The sequence below is a fragment of the Rhineura floridana genome, chromosome 6, assembly GCF_030035675.1.
Source record: "Rhineura floridana isolate rRhiFlo1 chromosome 6, rRhiFlo1.hap2, whole genome shotgun sequence".
Taxonomy (NCBI): domain Eukaryota; kingdom Metazoa; phylum Chordata; class Lepidosauria; order Squamata; family Rhineuridae; genus Rhineura; species Rhineura floridana.
In genome coordinates this window covers 66967267-66985665 of record NC_084485.1, presented here as the reverse complement: position 1 = coordinate 66985665, position 18399 = coordinate 66967267, and the positions used below count along the sequence as shown (strand labels likewise).

Sequence of the window (18399 nt, the reverse complement as noted above, 5' to 3'; positions counted from 1 at the left end):
GCTAGAGCGGGGAGAGAAACCATAAAAAAGGACAGTCCAGACTGGTGGAGTCCCTGGTGGTGCCTAGAGACAGGCAGTAACCACGAGCAGGTAGGAACCTGACAGGGAGAGCCAGGGAAGGGCGTCACAGTCACCAATTAATTGGGTAACACATTTTAAAAGCTAAGTATTTTGAAAAGTAAAGACTTCTAGAAATGGCAAGTGGCAGATATCAAATTGGAAGAGTGTTTTCATTTTCCCTCAGATAGGCGTGCTGCAGTACATACATGCCCCATCTAAAAACCAGACTTTTCTGCAGAATTCTTGTTCATATATGTGTTTATGCAGATCTAAGTAGTTGAAATGTGTCTGTGTTGGAATTACTTTTTAAGATGTTTTAAAAACTTTTTTTAAAAAAATGCTTTTAAAGATGTTTTGTTTTAATATATTTTAAAGTCTGTTTTGAAGGTGTTTTAGAGTGTTTTTAATGTTTTGTTTGCTGCCCTGGTCTCCTTCTGGGAGGAAGGGTGGGGTATTAACTCAATAAATAAATAAATAAATTCTTGTTTAGAATACTTGAAGAAGTCATTTAGAGCCTTGGTGACACTTAAATTTTTCCTGTTGGGTGATTTTCATAGTCTCTCTCATCGACCTTTCATCACATTGACACTCAGACACGAGGCTGTGACCATTTTGGAGACAGTGGCGTGGTTCACACAAAATGATAAGCTGAATGATGGCTTACTGGAACTGCACAAATGTGTGGGTTCGCAGAAAGGATCTCGCAGGTGCTTTGCTTCTCCATGGTCCTTTTTGGTCCTGCCCTGGGCTGAACTAAGTTCGTCTGGACCAGGCTCGTGGTTGAGTTCTCTCCTCAATAACCACAAAATGTAGCCTACCATTAATCATAGTGAGATAACCACCTTGGACAGCCCAATGCTGGGGAGGAGGGGAGGCAGCAAGATGTTGGATAACAGAGCTGTGTATGGCCTGCCATGCACCCCCTAAGGTAGCTGCTTCCCTCAGTTGTGTTGAAAGACATCCCATCACCAAGGTTGAAGTGAGATTCAACTGTCAGTCTGGTCAGCTTCTGAACATGAAGAGGAGAGGGGCACCATCTTGTCCTTCACATCAGGTAGCAAAATGCCTTGGTCCAGCTCTGCACATGGTCGGTCTCTCTATCAGTCATATGAACATATTTACACACATTCACATACACATGGAACTTTTAAAAGGGGTCTACATCAAGTCTCTTTAGATGTTTTTAACTGGATCCTGAAGAAACATTTGTTTTATATTTTGATACGTGCTGTGATTTTGTTGGTTATTTTGATACTATGTAAATTCAGTTGTTTTTTCTGTTTGTTAGTCACTTTGGGTTCCCTCAAGAAAAAAAAAGCAGGCTATAAATAATAAAAAAGGGGGGGATGAAAATGGAATGAAAAAGTTGCATGGTTCTCAGAATACCCTTATTAATAGCTAAGATAGGGCTTCTTCTGCTATGCAAATAGAACTACAGTATATCATGACCCCATAGCATGTGATTTTTCTTCTCTACACTCATTTCCCAGAGAAGGCATCAACTTACGCAAACACTCCTGTCAGGGAGGAAAACAGGAAGGCCCAAAGCAACTGTAGGCATCTGGCTATAACATCAGTTCCTTGATAATGGATCCATCCTGGGTCCCATGGGCATTTGAGATTGCTAATCTGTCTTTGACTATTAGCAGTTGTTATTTCATGCAGCATCCTGCACTATCCCAGTGGATGGAAGCATTTGCAACAGGGCATCAGTCAGCAGAATATCTGACCACTACAAAGTCAACTGTGAAATGTCTCCCAAGAAAAGAAGCAAATATGCACAGTGCCCCTCTTCTGAATTTAGGTAACCATATCTGAATTTGTTCTGGTTTATCTACGCCCATCCTCACAGATGAAATTTAGAATCTGGGGGGGGGGTCTCTTCATGTCTTATGGGTTTTATTTTTAGGGTTGCAACCTAAAAATATGTGTGAATGTAGTACACATATTTGAAACGTCATGTGTCATACAGAGAACGGGTACACTCACCAGAGAGCCAGGATTGCCTGTGGTTCCCTGTTGAGCGTAAACTTGAGGGCACACCCAAATCTATTGCTGTGTAATGTGTGAAACAGCCCTAAGAGCACTTCCTCTCCAGACAAAATTTCCAACATGAAAGTTATTTCTGTGTAAGAAATTGTGTGAGCCTCACATGCAATTGGCATCACATGCCAAATGTATATACATGTTTTAGATGGTTGCATCGTCACATATGATACACTACATGCAGATTTGGGGAATTTACTCACTAGATTAATATGACTTCAGCTTGTGTGAAAAATCCCACAAACTGTACTGAATTTGCCAATACAGGAAAATAATGACAGTACATAATTAACATACCGCTTATACAGAATCATTATCTGTACTGCAGACTATCTAGTCCAAAGGAGTATATCAAAATCTTTTCTTAGATTCTAGTCATATGGAGCTGGGAAAAGGATCAACAAAACTTCTGTTCAGACTGATATATTGGATTATTTACCATCTTTAGCAAATTCTTGTTACCTTTACTAGACACATAACTGTAAGTGGTTTATACTGGCTGCTCAGCCATGGAACTGCCTTCAAGGCAACAGCCTCCATACTTTGTGCAGCTGAATCTACAGAGAATAAAACGTTAAAACTGGGAGATTCAAATAATGGATTATGGAATTTGGCCTGCAAGAATTGGCAAACAAGAAATAGACAAAAGACTAGAGCAGCCTTCTATATTCAATGAGACACTGAAAAAATTGTTTTGAAAATTCCAGAAGCTTCCTCTTACAAAGTGTTAGAAGAGCTAAGCAGCTGGAGGAAAAAAAGAACCCAGGTGCAGGTCTCTTCTGAAAAATCTGGACCAACAGTGGATGAATACATTTATTTATTTATTTATTTAATTAATTAATTAATTCAATTTTTATACCGCCCATATCAAGGCTCTCTGGGCGGTGTACATCAAATAAAAATATATATTTACATTCAATTTAAAAGCACCTAATCATCAAATCAACAGTTTAAACATACAACAAAAGTAAGATTAATCTAATAAACCCATATTAAATACAAATCAGAAGTAATTAGAGGGAAAAAAAGATGGAACATATAACTATCTTTACAAACATTAAATACAAATACTAAAATACTAAAAATATTAAAAATATTAACATTGTTTTAAATGAGTCCTGTGGGTCAAGAAAAAGAGAAAATAATCCTCAGGATTGCAAGATCAATTTTTTCAAAAATAGGTGCACTTTTGTGGAAATATGTGCTAATCAAGAAATAGGCTGTAGCCCCATTTCATGTGGCAAATTTGTGGTTTAATTTTGTGATGATATATCCCATCTTTCCTCCATCATGAAACAAGGTGGCATAGATGGTATTCCCTGGTTATCTCTCACCTATACTTGCATGGGTCATATCTAATTTTGCTTAGCTTCAGCATATTGACTGCATCATATGTCCTCAGATGATATACTAGGACCTTTTTATTCAAAATTAACAACCCAGTATGTAATGTTGTTTGGGAATTCTAAGAAACCAAAAAATCAGAGCAGTTTTGAAATCGGGTTTAAAATCAGTGTAGTTTTGAAAGGTTCAATCTGCCATCTAGATTAAAAATGGGATCCAATTGTATCCAGAGAGAGACAAAAGCCTGCTCCTTGATCTCAGGAATCATCATATAAAATCATACAAAATTTGGTTAAAACCAGTGCAGTTTTTAAAGGTGCAGTCCCCCATCTTGATTCAAGATGGTATCCAAGTATATCCAGAAATAGATGAAAACCTGTTTCTTGATCTGAGACCATCATGTAAAATTTATTTATGAGGTGCCCATTTTATGGCAGATGAACAGCTTTCCAAGATATATAGCATATATGCCACCCTGTTTTCTCAAACTTCATAAAGTCTATTAGAAAGTCTTATCAGCCAGGCTCAGCCTAAAGGTCCAGTTTTTAAAAATAACTTTTGGCAGCTCTAGATAGTGATTGATGTTTGGCTGGCTAAAAAGCTAAAGCCGTGCTGTCTTCTGAGCTATTGTTACTAGGGATGGATAAGAATTCAGCTGAATTTGGATTTAGCACTGGATTTTTCAAGGGCCTGCATATTCTCCATCTTTATGGAGTGTTCCTGACTGCTCCAAACTTCAGTGGCTTTCCACTGACACAGGTTTTTCCCCCTTGAATATATTGTTCTTTTTTTGTTTTTTACTCACAGCACAGCAGTACAGCTCTCTTTGTCTCTCTACCGCCCACCACCACCACTCAAATAATCAAACTCCAAGCAGGAGGAAGCAAGCCAAGTGTCACACCTTCCTTGCCTAGGAAGGGGTAGGGGTGGGCACTGAAAGCAGCTTTTCTCTTTTCCTTTCCAAAAGGAAAACAGCCGGTCTCTGCTTGGTAACATGAAAACTGACAGCCTCAGTCACAGCGGAGGAGGAGGAGGCAACACTGCTTTTCTTTCCTTTATCAATATTTTGTTTCAAAACGTTGATATCTTCAAAATATTGATATTGTCTTTCAAAATATTGATATTTTCTTTCATTTATGGATATTTCTTTGCAAAATGTAAATATCTTGGGGAAAAATCTATGAATATCAATATTTTGGGAGAGGGGAAATATCAGAATGGTAAAAGCAGTGGATAACAGAAAAAGAACGAACTCAAATTGATACTGCTTGTTAGCTTGATAGCATGCTTTCGAAGCAGCAATAGCTGACAGATCCCATCCCTAATTGTTACCAAACTGGTGATGATCAACAGAGGTGGGGTCATCTGAAATAAGGAATGGGCATCCTATTACTAAGATAAGCATTCCCAGAATATAAGTAGTGTTTATTAGCCGAAACAGGTGCTGCATGCACATGTACAGAAAATATAGGTGTGAAAGAGGTCTTAAAGTGAACAAAGAAATTGTGATTTAAATATCATTACATGAGTCATTGAGCTCTGAGAACTAAATAGCCATTTCATACTTTTGAAAGTAATAGAAGCTGAGCCCGAAGTCTGTAAATTCAGAGCAACAGGACTGGGGGTTCAAGTTGTAGTTACTAATGGTCCCCTGGGATACTGGAAAAAGACAGAAGAATTAACACACCAAGAATTATTGCAGTTCTACTGCTATTATTTTATGATATGATTGCCTATTCAGCCATGTATTCCCCTGACACTATAATTTGTTTAGGCTAAATGCCCAGGGAGAGAAGGGGACCAGATTCACTTTCATTCAAATACAGCATCTATGTTTTATAAAGCAAGAAAATGGAGAGCACAATTATTATCAGCAAAGCCTCCTCTTTACTCAGCACTGTCTGCAACCCTGTGTTGTGGAAACAAATCTGCTCATTGACTAACTAAATGTAGCTAGGTTTGTGCTGGTTTTACGTGCTGAGCTCATAACAAGGAGAAAAAGAGAGAGAGCAATTCTGCATCATCCATCTTTTAAAAAAAATCTAGGATTTTTAATTTAGCTCTGTGTCTAGCTCTTGGCCTGAGATTCACAAACCGTATAAAACCACCTCCCTTGGTTTTAAGCCAATAAACGTGAAGATGAAATGTGAATACTTTTTGATTTAACAGGTTAAGTGGATGAATCTCTGATCAGGCTGGTCATCAAAACTACATCAACGAAAGGATTTGTTGCCACGGTGGATGTAAGAGACCGAAGGGCTCAGGTGGTCTCACAAAGTTATATCGTCTTTCCACTGTGTAAACCAAGCATACTCAATATGAAATCAGGGAGCAGAAATGATGGAGGAACCTATGCCACATCTTTCATGCACAGCTCATTGTGATGTCAATACTAGTTTATATACAGTACAGACTATGTGAATTATGTAAACATACATGAAGCCCTATGGTTTCTTTATTATGTCTTCAACAAAGCACAGGAACCGTTACATCAGGACTTCTTTAAAATTGATTTATTCAAGGTCATATGGCAAGGAGAATCTGTGTCCTACGACTGCCTTTTCACAGCCCTCTCTTCTGATTCCCACGTCCACATTGGCTTTTCTTAATATGAACAGTATATTGCTTAGCTTTACTCATGTGAGAGAGAAAAAGCTGAGTGAGGGAGTGCTGTGCAGGTGGTAAACCTGGTCCCAAACAATGCCAACTCAGCTAGTCTTTTCTTGCATAGCAGGAGTGACAGCAAAGGCCAAGTGAATAATGGAGTAAGAGGTGCAAACTTAGGATGTTCTCACGCGTGATGCTAAAAGTGCTTTATTTGCATGGTTTTGTCTTTAATTCAAATATAAAATCTGTATGGGTTGAAATGTACATATGTTTTTTTTTTAAATGGCTGACCTCCTCCTGTCCTGCATTAACAGCATTCCCATGTGCATTACCAGAAAGACTCAGGATATTTAACTGTGAACAACAACAACAAAACTCCTTTAGACTTTCGGATGGCATGGGTTAGCCACTGTTTCTTATTTGAACTAGCAAAGAAGCTCAGCTTTTTAAAAACAGTAAGCTATGTGAGTGCTGAATTCTGTGCAATAATACTTACTTGAATGAAATGGCTTTGGGAACTAATTAGTATTATTAACATTGCGCTTCCTGTGTAGTGAGACACCTGTATGAAAAATGTCAGGGCTCTGTATTCCTGATGCACAGTGTTATGGGGTCATTTGTGCTTAATGTCGGGAAGAAAAAGGTGCTCTGCTTGTGCTCAGAGGAGCCTAGCTCTTATTACATATTTTCTAGGACTAACATGAGTTGATGATATAACACTTTAGCTAGATTGCACACATAGGGTCTTCCCTCAATATAGTCCTAGGTGTTGGAAGGGGCATGGGAAGTGCATACTTTTTACCACTTATGTTAGGAATGCCCATAGTGAGAAATGGTCCTAGTTAACTGTGGGGAAAATCTGAAATATCCTCTTGAAAAGGATCCTAAGCTTGTTTTCCTGGGAAAACAAATCACTTGGAAACAAATCACCCATTGTGTCCCACAAATGGGGCATCCTCCCTTGTAAGTATATTTAGGATTGCAGCCTTAGTTGGCTGGAAATGGAGGCAGTTGGAGCCACCCTCTCAAAAGGAATAGATTAGGGAAAGTATTGGTGGTAATGAACAAGCATTAATTTAACATGTCAGTTGAGAGAGGCCAAAGATCCATCTAGGCCAGAACCCCGTTCCGCGCCCGGGACCTACCGGGCGAAGGGGCGTGATTGCGGCCACGGCTGAAGCCGAGCCGCCATCTTGGGGAGGCGTGCGTGCACGCAGTGTGCTGGCACGCTGATGTAGCACGCAGCAAGGGGGCGGGGCAGCAGACGGCCATTTAAGGCCGGGCTGCCAGCCACCCACCATCACTGGAAATTGGCGGCATTTTTGAACGGCAGCGGGCTCCTGCATCGGCGGCGCGACGCGGCTCAGGTCGCTCGCCGACGCACGTGGGTTCGCGGGGCTCCGGCAGGCAGGGCGACGGCGAAGGGCGTTCGGATCACGGCACGGCCTGGGAGCGGCGAGGCCCTGACTCGTGGCAGGGCTGGGGCTTTCGGCACGACCGGATCGCGGCGCGGCCTGGGAGCGGATCGCGGCGCGGCCTGGGAGCGGCGAGGACGGCGGAGAGGCCCCGGGGCTGGGGCGTAGCCGGATCGCGGCGTGGCGCGGCCTGGGAGCAGCAAGGACGGCGGAGAGGCCCTGACACGTGGCGAGGCCTAGGCCTCGGGAGGCCATCCAGCGGTTGAAGTGCTGCGGCAGCGGCCGTAGGGCCCTTCTCCGGGGAAACCTGCAGGAGCATACGCAGACCCGTCGGGGCAGCGGAGAGAGCCCGGGGCCTCGTGAGGCCCTCCAACAGCAGAGGTGTGGTGGCAGCGGCTGTGAGGCTCCTCTTCCGGGAGGCCTGCGGGAGGCATCTGCGGACCTGGTGGTGCAGCGGAGAGGGCCTTAGGCCTCGGGAGGTCCTTCAGCGGAGCCAAGCGAAGCTGCGCAGCGGCGGCAGCGGATCTCAGGCAAGGCGGCCTTGTGGCCGCATTTTTATTTTCTTTCACTACTACCCAAGGGACCCCTGTGGGAACGTTATTTGCCACTCACCCCCCCATAACAAAGGAAGTGGGTCCTAGCCCCATTTAGCACACCGAGGTGGCCAGCAGGGCCCATTGGCAGGGGACTGCAGGGAGCAAGGGACACTGTCCAGCCGGGCTGTGAGGGCGCTGTGAGGCATAGCTCAGAATGCCACCCAAAAAAGGTCAAGGGGGGCCAAAAGGGAAGGGAAGAGCCCCCAGGGCGGAGGGTAGAGGCCCACCCACAGCCGCAGGGGATGGGGGACAGGGGGAAGGCATACCATGGACCGCTATACTGGCTAGGTTAGAAGCCCTGGAGAGGGGCTCAGCCCAGCCGGCAACTGGGAAAACAAAGGAACCACCCTCCAAGCGGCCCCGGGGAAAAGTGCAACGTCCAGTTGGCGGGGCTAATGCTGTGGCTATTACTTCTATCCTAGCGCGATTGGACGCGCTGGAGGCAGGGCCTAGCGGGGCAGCAGCAGGAGCGCCTGGAGCAGAAACAGGACCAGCTTTGTCTTCGCAGGCATCCCCAGGACCACAGCTCACGCATGGGCCTTCAATAGACAACATAGTGGGTGAGTCTCCCTGGGCAACACAACAACAGGGGCAGCCCCAGTGGAGCTGGCCCCCATGGGGGTTCCCATACTGGCCCTTTTCCCCACCAGTGGAAACCGAGCAGCATGGGCGAGCTGGGATCCCCATGGGGGTTGGGCATAGCACGCCACAACAACAGCTTCCCCTGGGGTTGGCCTGTGAGCAGGTCTGGCAGCCCTCTGCCGGGACAGTGACAGGAGTGGGGGCTCAGACCTCCTGGCCTGTACCCCCTCCTGCGGAGGACACTGACCCTCTGGGCTCAGTTAGGGATGGGGCTATACCTTTCGGGGAGACGTCAGCCCCACTGGGCTTTCACCTGCTGCTGGCTACAAAGGAAAAAATATGGAAAGGGGAGTACGTCGACTTATTCTCACTTCTATACAGGGAGCCAGTTAGGAAGGAGAAGGATAAGGGCGAAGAGGCAGAACCAGACAAGCCCAAGAGGCGGCGCATAGAACGCACTTGAGCAAATTGGTTGCCTGCATTTCTCACATACATGGGGGTGGTGATGCAGAAACAGCCACAGAGGGGCCCCATTCTTATTAAATACCTCGATATCGTATATCGGGGCTACTCTGAGTTCCAGGGGGCAGCATGGCTCGCCTATGACGAGGCGTTTCGTATGAGGGCGGCCTTTGATACTTCCCTCCCCTGGGACAAAAAGGAAGCAGACCTGTGGCTACAGTTCATGTCACACTCCAAGCCCATAGCCGGGGATAGAACAGACAGCGGCCATCTCTTGGCCCGCCAGGCTGCAGCAGCTCCTTCCCGCGGGCCTGCGGGGCAGGGGGTTCAACCCCGCCTGCTCTGCTGGGAGTTCAGCTCCCGAGGCCACTGTGGTGGTAACCCCTGCAGGTTCCGACACGAGTGCGCAATATGCGGGGGTCCGCACTCCTGTGCTGCCTGCCCCAGGGGCCGCCCCTTCAGAGGGGGAAACAGGGACCCAGCTGGCGCTAGGAGACCAGGAGCTGCTAGCGCAGCTCAAGGAAAAGGGCCCCAGTCCAGTTAAACTCCCTGAACTCCAGCGCTTGCTCTGCCTTTACCCTCGAGTCCAAGACGCCCAGTTTTTACTCCAGGGCTTTACAGAGGGCTTTCGAGTCCCCTATTCAGGTCCCAGGCACCCCTTTATGTCCCGCAACCTCAAATCCGTGGTGGCCATGGAATCTGTCGCTGGGGAAAAAATTGGAAAGGAGGTCATGGCAGGCCGCGTTGTGGGCCCCTTTACGGCTCCACCCATCCCTTCACTCAGAGTTTCCCCACTGGGCCTCGTTCCCAAGAGGGCACCAGGCGAATTTCGCCTTATACACCACCTGTCTTTTCCCCAGGGCGGGTCAATAAATGACTTCATCCCATCAGACCTCTGCTCTGTACGCTACACGTCATTTGACTGTGCGGTTCGTATGGTTAGGGACTGTGGGATTGGCGCCCTCATGGGAAAGTGTGACATAAAATCAGCCTTCCGTCTCCTCCCTGTGCACCCGGGGGACTTCGAGCTGTTAGGCTTTGCCTTCATGGGCAAATACTATGTGGATAGGGCATTGCCTATGGGCTGCTCCATCTCATGCTCGGTTTTTGAGCGCTTCAGTTCTTTCTTGGAGTGGGCAGTCAGGAGACGGGGAGGCCGGCAATCAGTGGTGCACTATTTGGACGACTTCCTGTTTGCGGGCCCTGCAGACTCGGGCGCCTGTCAGGCATTTATGGAGCAGTTCGCAGGGATGGCCGGGGAACTGGGTGTTCCCCTCGTGGCTGAGAAAACGGAGGGCCCGTCCACCACCCTCACTTTTCTAGGCATAGATATTGATACAGTAGCCCAATGCTGCAGGCTCCCGCCGAACAAGCTGGTGGCCCTTAAGGGAAAAATCTCGGAGGTGGTTGGGGCAAAGAAGGTGACATTGGCCACTCTTCAACAGCTGGCAGGCCATATGAATTTTGCATGCAGGGTGGTATCACCCGGGCGCGCATTCTTGCAGCGCGTGTACGATGCCATGGCGGGACTCTCACACCCCCACCATCACACACGTGTTACGGCCGCCCTCCGGGAGGACCTGACAGTTTGGTCCACCTTCCTGCGGGAATTCAATGGGGTCTCATTATGGAGAAGGGATCGCCTGTTGGAAGCAGAGCTACAGGTTTGCTCCGACGCCTCAGGTTCCTGCGGCTTTGGGGTCATTTTCCATGACTCATGGTGTCATGGCAGCTGGCCACAGAGCTGGGCGCAGTCTGGCCTAACCAGAGACCTGACCTTTTTGGAGTTCTTCCCCATTGTCGTGGCTGTACACCTGTGGCCCGACAAGCTGGGCAATTCCTCAGTCCACTTTTGGTGCGACAACCTCCCTACGGTGCATGTCATCAACACCCTGTCCTCTAGAAACCCCAACGTTATGCATCTGGTTCGAGTGTTCGTGCCCCAATGTCTCCACTACAACATACAGTTCCTTGCACGCCATGTCCCGGGTATTGATAATAGTATTGCTGATGCTCTATCACGGAACCAGATGGAGAGATTTCACCAGCTGGCGCCGTGGGCGAAGGCTCAGCCGGACGTGGTACCAACAGCGCTATGGGAGATTGGAGGACCGAATCAGAACGGGCCATAAGCCTGTCTGTGGCACCCAGCACTTTGGCCAGCTACCAAGGGGCAGGTAGGGACCTGGCAAGCTTCAGGGAGTCCAGAGGCTACACCCAGGAGTGGCCCATCCCCGTGGAGCATCTTATGGAGTTCTGTGTGGAGGGGAAGCGGAGGGGACTTTCAGTCAGGACCATCAGAGGTAAGCTCTCAGGTCTATCCTTCCTAGGAAAAGCACGGGGCTTTCAGGATTACTCCGGTGACTTTAGGGTCCGACGGATGCTGGAGGGGTGGTCCCGTGAGCGCCCTCGCACACCTGATGCCCGCTCCCCCTTTTCCCCAGAACTACTGCTGGGTCTACAGGGACAGTGGGGGGTGCTATGTTCTTCTCACTTTGAGGTACTGCTATACCATGCTGCGGCCCTCACCTTGTTCTTTGGGGCCTTTCAAATAAGGGAGGTGGTGGCAGGATCCAAGAAGGACAGCTCCCTCCGGGCCCTTCTGGTTTCTGATCTCAGCTGGGGGTTGGAAGGGGTCCGCCTACTGCTCAGGAAGTCAAAGACGGACCAACACCAGAAGGGTCGTCTGATTGTGTTATCCCCATGCCAACAGGAGGAGCTCTGCCTGGTCAGGGCCCTACGCTCCTTTTTGGCAGCCCGTGGGCCGCAGCCAGGGTACCTATTCAGGCACAGAGACCTCCAGCCCCTCACCAAGTATCAGTTTTGGTCAGTGACAAAGGCAGCGCTCCAGAGGCTAGGTGTGGATGCCCGCAAGTTCGGGACACACTCCTTCCGTATAGGAGCAGCCTCCACCGCTGCCCACCTGGGTTTTTTCAAGGGGCAGCTACAGGAAGTGGGCAGGTGGTCCTCGGAGGCATATAAGACTTATGTTAGACCGCTAACGGAGACGCACAAGCCTAGCGGCTAATGGCGATTGTTGTCATTTTTGGCAGGCTGCTGGGAAAGATCGGAGCCAGTGAACATCCTCCTCTGTGGCCACAGTATGATTTTCTGGGCAGGCCGCAAGGCGGCAAAGTCCCGCATTGGAACGCAGCTGGGGCTCAGTCAGTGGGCCTCTGTGCGGTGGCTGGGACGCCGGGGGATGCGCTGGGACGGTCTCCTGCCTACCTTGTTCCAGTTGGCTGTTGACCGGGAGGTGCCCCAGGTGCTGGTCATACACCTGGGAGGTAACGACCTGGGTTTGTTGAAGGGCAAGGCCCTAATCGAACAGGCATGTAGTGACCTCCAGGCCATTGCGCTGCGTGCACTTGGTATGGTCTGACATCCTGCCGCGCAGGACGTGGAATTGGGCTGGCAACCCACGGGGAATGGACAAGGCTCGGAAGAAGGTTAATAGACAGATTCAGAAGGACATCAAGGGCCTGAGGGGTTCCACAATACACCACCCAGAGATCAAGCACGATAGGCTGGAGTTATTTAGGCCAGATGGAGTGCACTTGACTGACGGGGGCAATGACATCTTCCTGATGGACCTGCAGAGGGGTGTGCACCGGATTCTTATCGGGTGTGGGGAAAAGGGGGACTAAGCAGAGGCTTGTCCCCCTTTTGTGGCAAGGAGGCGTGGGGGAAAGGTTATAAGGAAAAGGGCAGCTAGGTGACACCTTTAGGCACCTTTGGGGGTGATTGGCGGTCCGGGGGCCTGCAGCTCAGGGCTATACGGCCCGGGGGGCAGAACACGGGCCACTTTTGGGGCCAACGTGCCTCATCCGCTCGGAGTTTCACGGCTCCGGGGGGCGGTGATGCGGGTTGGACCCCCTACACATCTTCAGGGTGTGGCCGGAGCTGGGGCCTGGCACAGGGCAGCCCCAGGCTCAGGCAAGGTTTGGTTGCCCTATAGCTGCAAGCAGGCTTCGCCTGGATCAGCATAATTCTCCCCCACTTATGGTCCCTCTGCAGGTTCATTTGTTATAATTGACTGTTTTAATAAAGTGGCCCATGATTTAACCCAATGAACAGTGTCGGCGTTTTATTTCGGCAATAGGCCGCAATCATTCATTACCACTTGGTATTTCTTGCTGGACTACACTAAGAAAGACTCCCAAACAGTATCAGCGTGTTTGCCTTTTTATTGACAGTTGAGGATACTTCCTTCTTGTGGCCTTTTGTATTTGCTACTCACATTTTCATGGTTTTGTTGTTTATTTTTGATCTTAAAGTCATATTATATATGATGTGATCTGTATCTTGGTGCCTCATCCTTTCCTCTAATGCCTTTTTATCAGCAATTCATTGTTGGCTTTTTATTATTATTGATTTTAAACTTCTTTATCATTGTACTACTGTTGTATGGGGGGGGGAAACTTATTTCAATAAAAATAGCATTTGCTTGGAAGAGTAGCACCAGCGGCTGCCTCCAGAAAGCTTTTCCCCCACTTCTAGCAAGGAGACGATGGGCCTGAGGCTCTCAAGGGAACCAGATCAGGCTGATTAGAAGGTGCAGTTAAAGACATTTCTACTTTTTCCCCACTTCATGCAGAGTAGCACCCAAGGCAATGCCTTGGCAACACGTAAAGTGCAGCAGCTAAGTGTGTGTGTATATTTTGGGAGCACTGTAAAATGGTAACATAATGTACTAGTGAGTAAAAAAAAACTGCCATCCCAACTATGGAAAGTGATTGTTACATCTATTATAATCAGGAAAGGGTGTGAGAAGTTATGATGATGACACAGAATTGCAGGGTTTCCCACCTATTTTAATTAACAGAATATGTTCTATCACTCAAACAGGATTTATAGTAGGCAGGTCATTTATGCTGAACATTTGCAAAACATTGGCTGTGTTGGACTTTAATAATTCACAGACCCAAGGTGCATGTATTTGTTTAGATAGAAAAAAGTCTGTGATAGACTTGAGTGGCTTTTCCTGAAAAAATGTATGAAACACTTTGGTGTTAGGGAGTAATTTTAGGGAGTGGGTCGATATTATATACTCGGAACCATTAGCCACTTAGTTAAATGTAAATGTACTGCCTTCACGTCGATTCTGACTTATGGCAACCCTATGAATAGGGTTTTCATGAGGCTGAGAGGCAGTGACTGGCCCAAGGTCACCCAGTGAGCTTCATGGCTATGTGGGGATTAGTCCAACACCTTAACCACTACACCACACTGACTCTCAGCCACTTAGTTAATGGCAAACCCTCACCAAGCTTTCAGCTAGGACAAGACAGGGATGCCTATTATCAAGTTTATTGTTTTGCTCTATTATTTGAGTCATTAGCCATAGCTACTAGAAAAGCAGAAAAAGATCAAAGGCATTAAAATTCAAGATGAAGAACATAAACTGGGACTATATACACACAACATTATTTATGTGATGGATATAAACAAATCGGCTAAATTGCTAGCAGATATACCGCAGGAATATGAAGAGGTAGCAAGCTTTAAAATCAATAAAACCAAATGTGCACTTTTGTTATTGAATGTTAAGGAAGTACGCAAAGATAATTGGATCAGAGAAAGTAACTGGAATCACAGGATTCAATACTTAAGAAATAGATAAAAATATGCTAAACTTATATAAAGAAAGCTTTGCACCTGTCTTTGTCAGAATAAGACATGAATAAGCACAGTTAAAATGAGCATTTTATTTTTTAAAGAACAGCTTTATTTCAGAATGTACCAGTTATATGTTCCAAACAAACTTGGTGCGAGTGGCAAAGAACAATAATTATTTGGAAAATGAGAAAAGTTTGGGTTGCAGGGAAAATAGGAATAAGACAAAGGAAGGATGGCGGGCAGACTAGGGATCCCAGATACTGAATCATACTATGAGGCAGGTGTGTTGGTGCAGCTAGTACAGTGGGCTAAAAATAAAGCAAATACAGGCATTTTAGACCCATGAAGCAACTCGCAGTTAAAAACAACCTTAAAAAATCTAATTGGAAGTTTAAAAAAACTAGGAAAAAATACTAAAAGGGCCAAAGTTATGTAGTAGATCAACCACAAGGCAGGAAAAATAGAAATATGAAAGCAACTGTGGGAACAGCTGGGAATAATTAAACTCATATATCAGTGATGGAAAACAAAAAGATTATAAGGAAGTAGTGGAGACTCTGTGGTTAAATACACTAAAAGAAAATTAGGAATTGTAGGGATTGGTATTTTATGCTGTTGTGAAACCCCTGGTTTACGAGATGAAGAGGCGCTCCTAGAGAAGCAAATACATTAATTGGGTCTGCAAGCAGTATATTTATTGAATATTATGATTGTAGTAATTAAATAATTTTGTGTGTATTTTCTCTTGTACTGTATTGTAGTCTTATCTCTCTTCTATTCTTTTAAAACTTTTTGATAATATTTTTTTCAATCTACAGCACAGTCTTGTCACATTGAAAATAGGAATGAGTTCTGGCTCATTTAAAACCCAGCTGCTGCAACTTTTGAATTCTTTATCATCTGTTAAATATTCAAGGTGGAGAACCTTTTTGCCATTTTAAAATTCATGTTGTTTATGAACTGTGAGCCAAGAGAAGGACTGAAATGAGTCTGATCAGGAGATTTAAGAGAAACACCCCATGACAAATGAAATCTGACTAGAACTGTTTCTTGTTAGCATCTAGGAATTAAGTCAGAAAAAGGAAGAGTTCAAGTACATGTTCAGAGCTATTTGCTGTATCAGCACATCTAAATCTTAAGACCACTGTCTGGAGCACCTGCATTTTTAGAGAAATTCCTCCCTGTCATTCAATCCTATGCACACTTATTATTTATTTATTTATTTGTTTATTGAATTTGCATATCGCCCTTCCTGCCAGAAGGAGCCCAGGGAGCAAACTGAAGTAAATATCACTGAACTCAGTATGATTTTATTCAAAGGGGGAACAGCTGCAGCACTGGGGGACTGGAGAAGACCTGCCCTGGGGGCGAGTGCCTGAGCATCTGGGTGCTTGCTTGCTTGCTCCTCTGGGTTGCTATCTCCTGAGACAGCTGATGTCCCTGGTAAGTGCTGCAAGGACTGGGACCCCCTGCCTGACCTGACTCCAGAGAGAGGCTGCAGTTAATCTTGCAGCCTCTTACATCAGCTCCTGGCTGGGTCGGGAGACATAAAAGCCTGGCTGCCCTTGGGGAGCCCCTTAGGGAGTCCCGAGGGTGAAGGTGCTACCCCTTCCATTTCTTTCTTCTTTTTGGACCAGTCTAGAAGAGATGGTAGTGGGGAGGGCGTATGGCTCATGTGTAGTTCCTGAACAATAGGAGAACGTCGCCAGATGCCTTCAGAGTGAGGGTCTGTAACTGGCAGAAGGCTGGCCCTCCCTGGGTGTGAGATGGGGGGGGAGTAGATGTGCCCTGTGTGAAAGGTATTGAGTGGGTCTGGCTGTTCCCAATTCTCTCAGAGGCCTACTGGGATAACTGGTTCAGGCAGGTTTTGTTGGTGGGCTCTTGTTGGGTCCATATCAAGTGTTTAGGAGGAGTCTTAGCAAGGAGGGTCATTAGTGATGACACCCCAATTCCAGTGATCATGGGTACAGGGAGGTATAGCCGTGGGGAGGTAGTGAACTACCATAGAAGACGACAGCAAGGCTATCTATGTGTTGTTCCTTGCTCCCACTCCTCTCACAGATGGGTTCCTCGTTGCTCATCTGCTGTGCCCTCTGACCTGTGTGTATTGTTGTTTAACGCCAGATCGGTACACAATAAGACCACACTCATCCATGATTTTATTGTGAATGAAGATACCGATTTGGTGTGCATTACTGAGACCTGGGTAGGTGACCTGTTGGAGGCCATCTCAGCTGTGGTGTTGGAGGAGACAGAACAATAGTCCTGGGTGATTTCAATGTCCATGGTGAGGCTGTCTCTAGTGTTCCGGCTCGGGACCTCATGGCCTCCATGATGACCGTGGGGCTGTCTCAAGTTGTCACTGGCCCAACGCATAGGGCAGAGCACATCCTCAACTTGGTCTTTGCTCCAGATGGAGGAAGTGGTGGTCTGGAGATGGGGGGTGGATGTCACTCCATTGTGATGGTCAGACCACTTCCTGGTAAAGTTTAGACTTATGGCTCCGATCCTCGCCTGCAGGGGTGGTGGACAGATTAAGATGGTCCGCCCCCAGAGACTAATGGAATCCATAGGATTCCTGAATGCCCTGGGGGCGTTCCCAGTAGATAGAGCAGGTGACCATGTTGAAGCCCTTGTCACACTGTGGAACAGTGAGACGCATTGGACTCTTGACACAGTTGCCCCCGAGCGCCCCCTCCTGCATTGTGGAGCCTGGTTTGCACCTTGGTACACCAGTGAGCTAAGGGCAATGAAACAGGCTGGACGATGGCTAGATGGCAAGTGGAAAAGATATGCGGTGAGGCTGATCGGACACGAGTAAAACATCATAGCCATGCCTACTGTGTGACGGTCAGGGCAGTGAAGAAGGCCCACTTCTCTGCCACCATCGCATCCTCAAGTAGCCATCCAGTGGTGCTTTTCAGTATTATCAGGGGGCTGTTGACATCAACTTAAGGAAATGGAGTTTTAGACTCTTCAGAGGCCCACTGTGAATTGTTTGCAAGGCCCATCCACATCTAGTGTAGTCCCCAGTGAGGTGTCCAGTACAACGTCTGCTGCAACTTCTTGGGATCAGTTTCAGTTGATGCGTCCTGATGATGTGGACAAGATGCTTTCGATGGTGCAGTCAGCAGCATGTCCTCTTGATCTTTGCCCTTCTTAGCTTATTGAAGGTTACCAAGGGAGTTTGACTGACTATATCCAGGGTGTGGGCAACATGTCATTGTGGGAGGGAGTGGTTCCAGCTGCCCTGAAAGAGGCGGTGATCAAACAGTTCCTGAAAAAGCCCACCCTGGACCCATTGGTTTGCGACAACTACTGACCGGTTGCAAATACCCCCTTTTTAGGAAAGGTGATTGAAAGGGTTGTGGCACAGCAATTGCAAGTACTCTTGGATGAAACAGATTATCTTGACCCATTCCAGTCTGGGTTCAGGCCTGGTTACGGGACTGAATCGGCCTTGGGAGCCCTGATGGGTGACCTTTATTGGGAGAAGGACAGGGGGAGTGCAATCTGTTATTCTTACTTGAACTCTTGATGGCTTTTGATACCATTGACCATGGTATCCTTCTGAGCCGACTTGGTGAGATGGGTATTGGAGGCACTGTTTTACAGTGGTTCCAATCCTATCTCCAGAGTTGTTTTCAGATAATAGCATTGGGCGATTG

At 46.9% G+C, this 18399-nt stretch overlaps 2 protein-coding genes across 7 annotated transcripts in view; both read left to right on the top strand.

Moving 5' to 3' along the window:
• The window catches only part of CNTN2 (contactin 2), a 111492-nt gene that overhangs the window by 28344 nt on the left and 64749 nt on the right, over window positions 1-18399 (top strand). For 2 of the 6 annotated variants that reach the window (XM_061632179.1, XM_061632184.1), the window contains exon 1: window positions 7222-8628. The exons of 1 other annotated variant lie outside the window; for it this stretch is intronic. The gene's annotated coding sequence lies outside the window, so the exon portion shown is untranslated. 3 more of the 6 variants (XM_061632182.1, XM_061632183.1, XM_061632180.1) reach the window with 2 other exon arrangements.
• Window positions 8636-12744, top strand: LOC133387438 (uncharacterized). The gene is made up of 2 exons (XM_061632185.1): window positions 8636-11289; window positions 12166-12744. The coding sequence occupies exon 1, from the start codon at window positions 9775-9777 to the stop codon at window positions 11242-11244; it is 1470 nt and encodes a 489-aa protein (XP_061488169.1). The 5' UTR covers window positions 8636-9774; the 3' UTR covers window positions 11245-11289; window positions 12166-12744.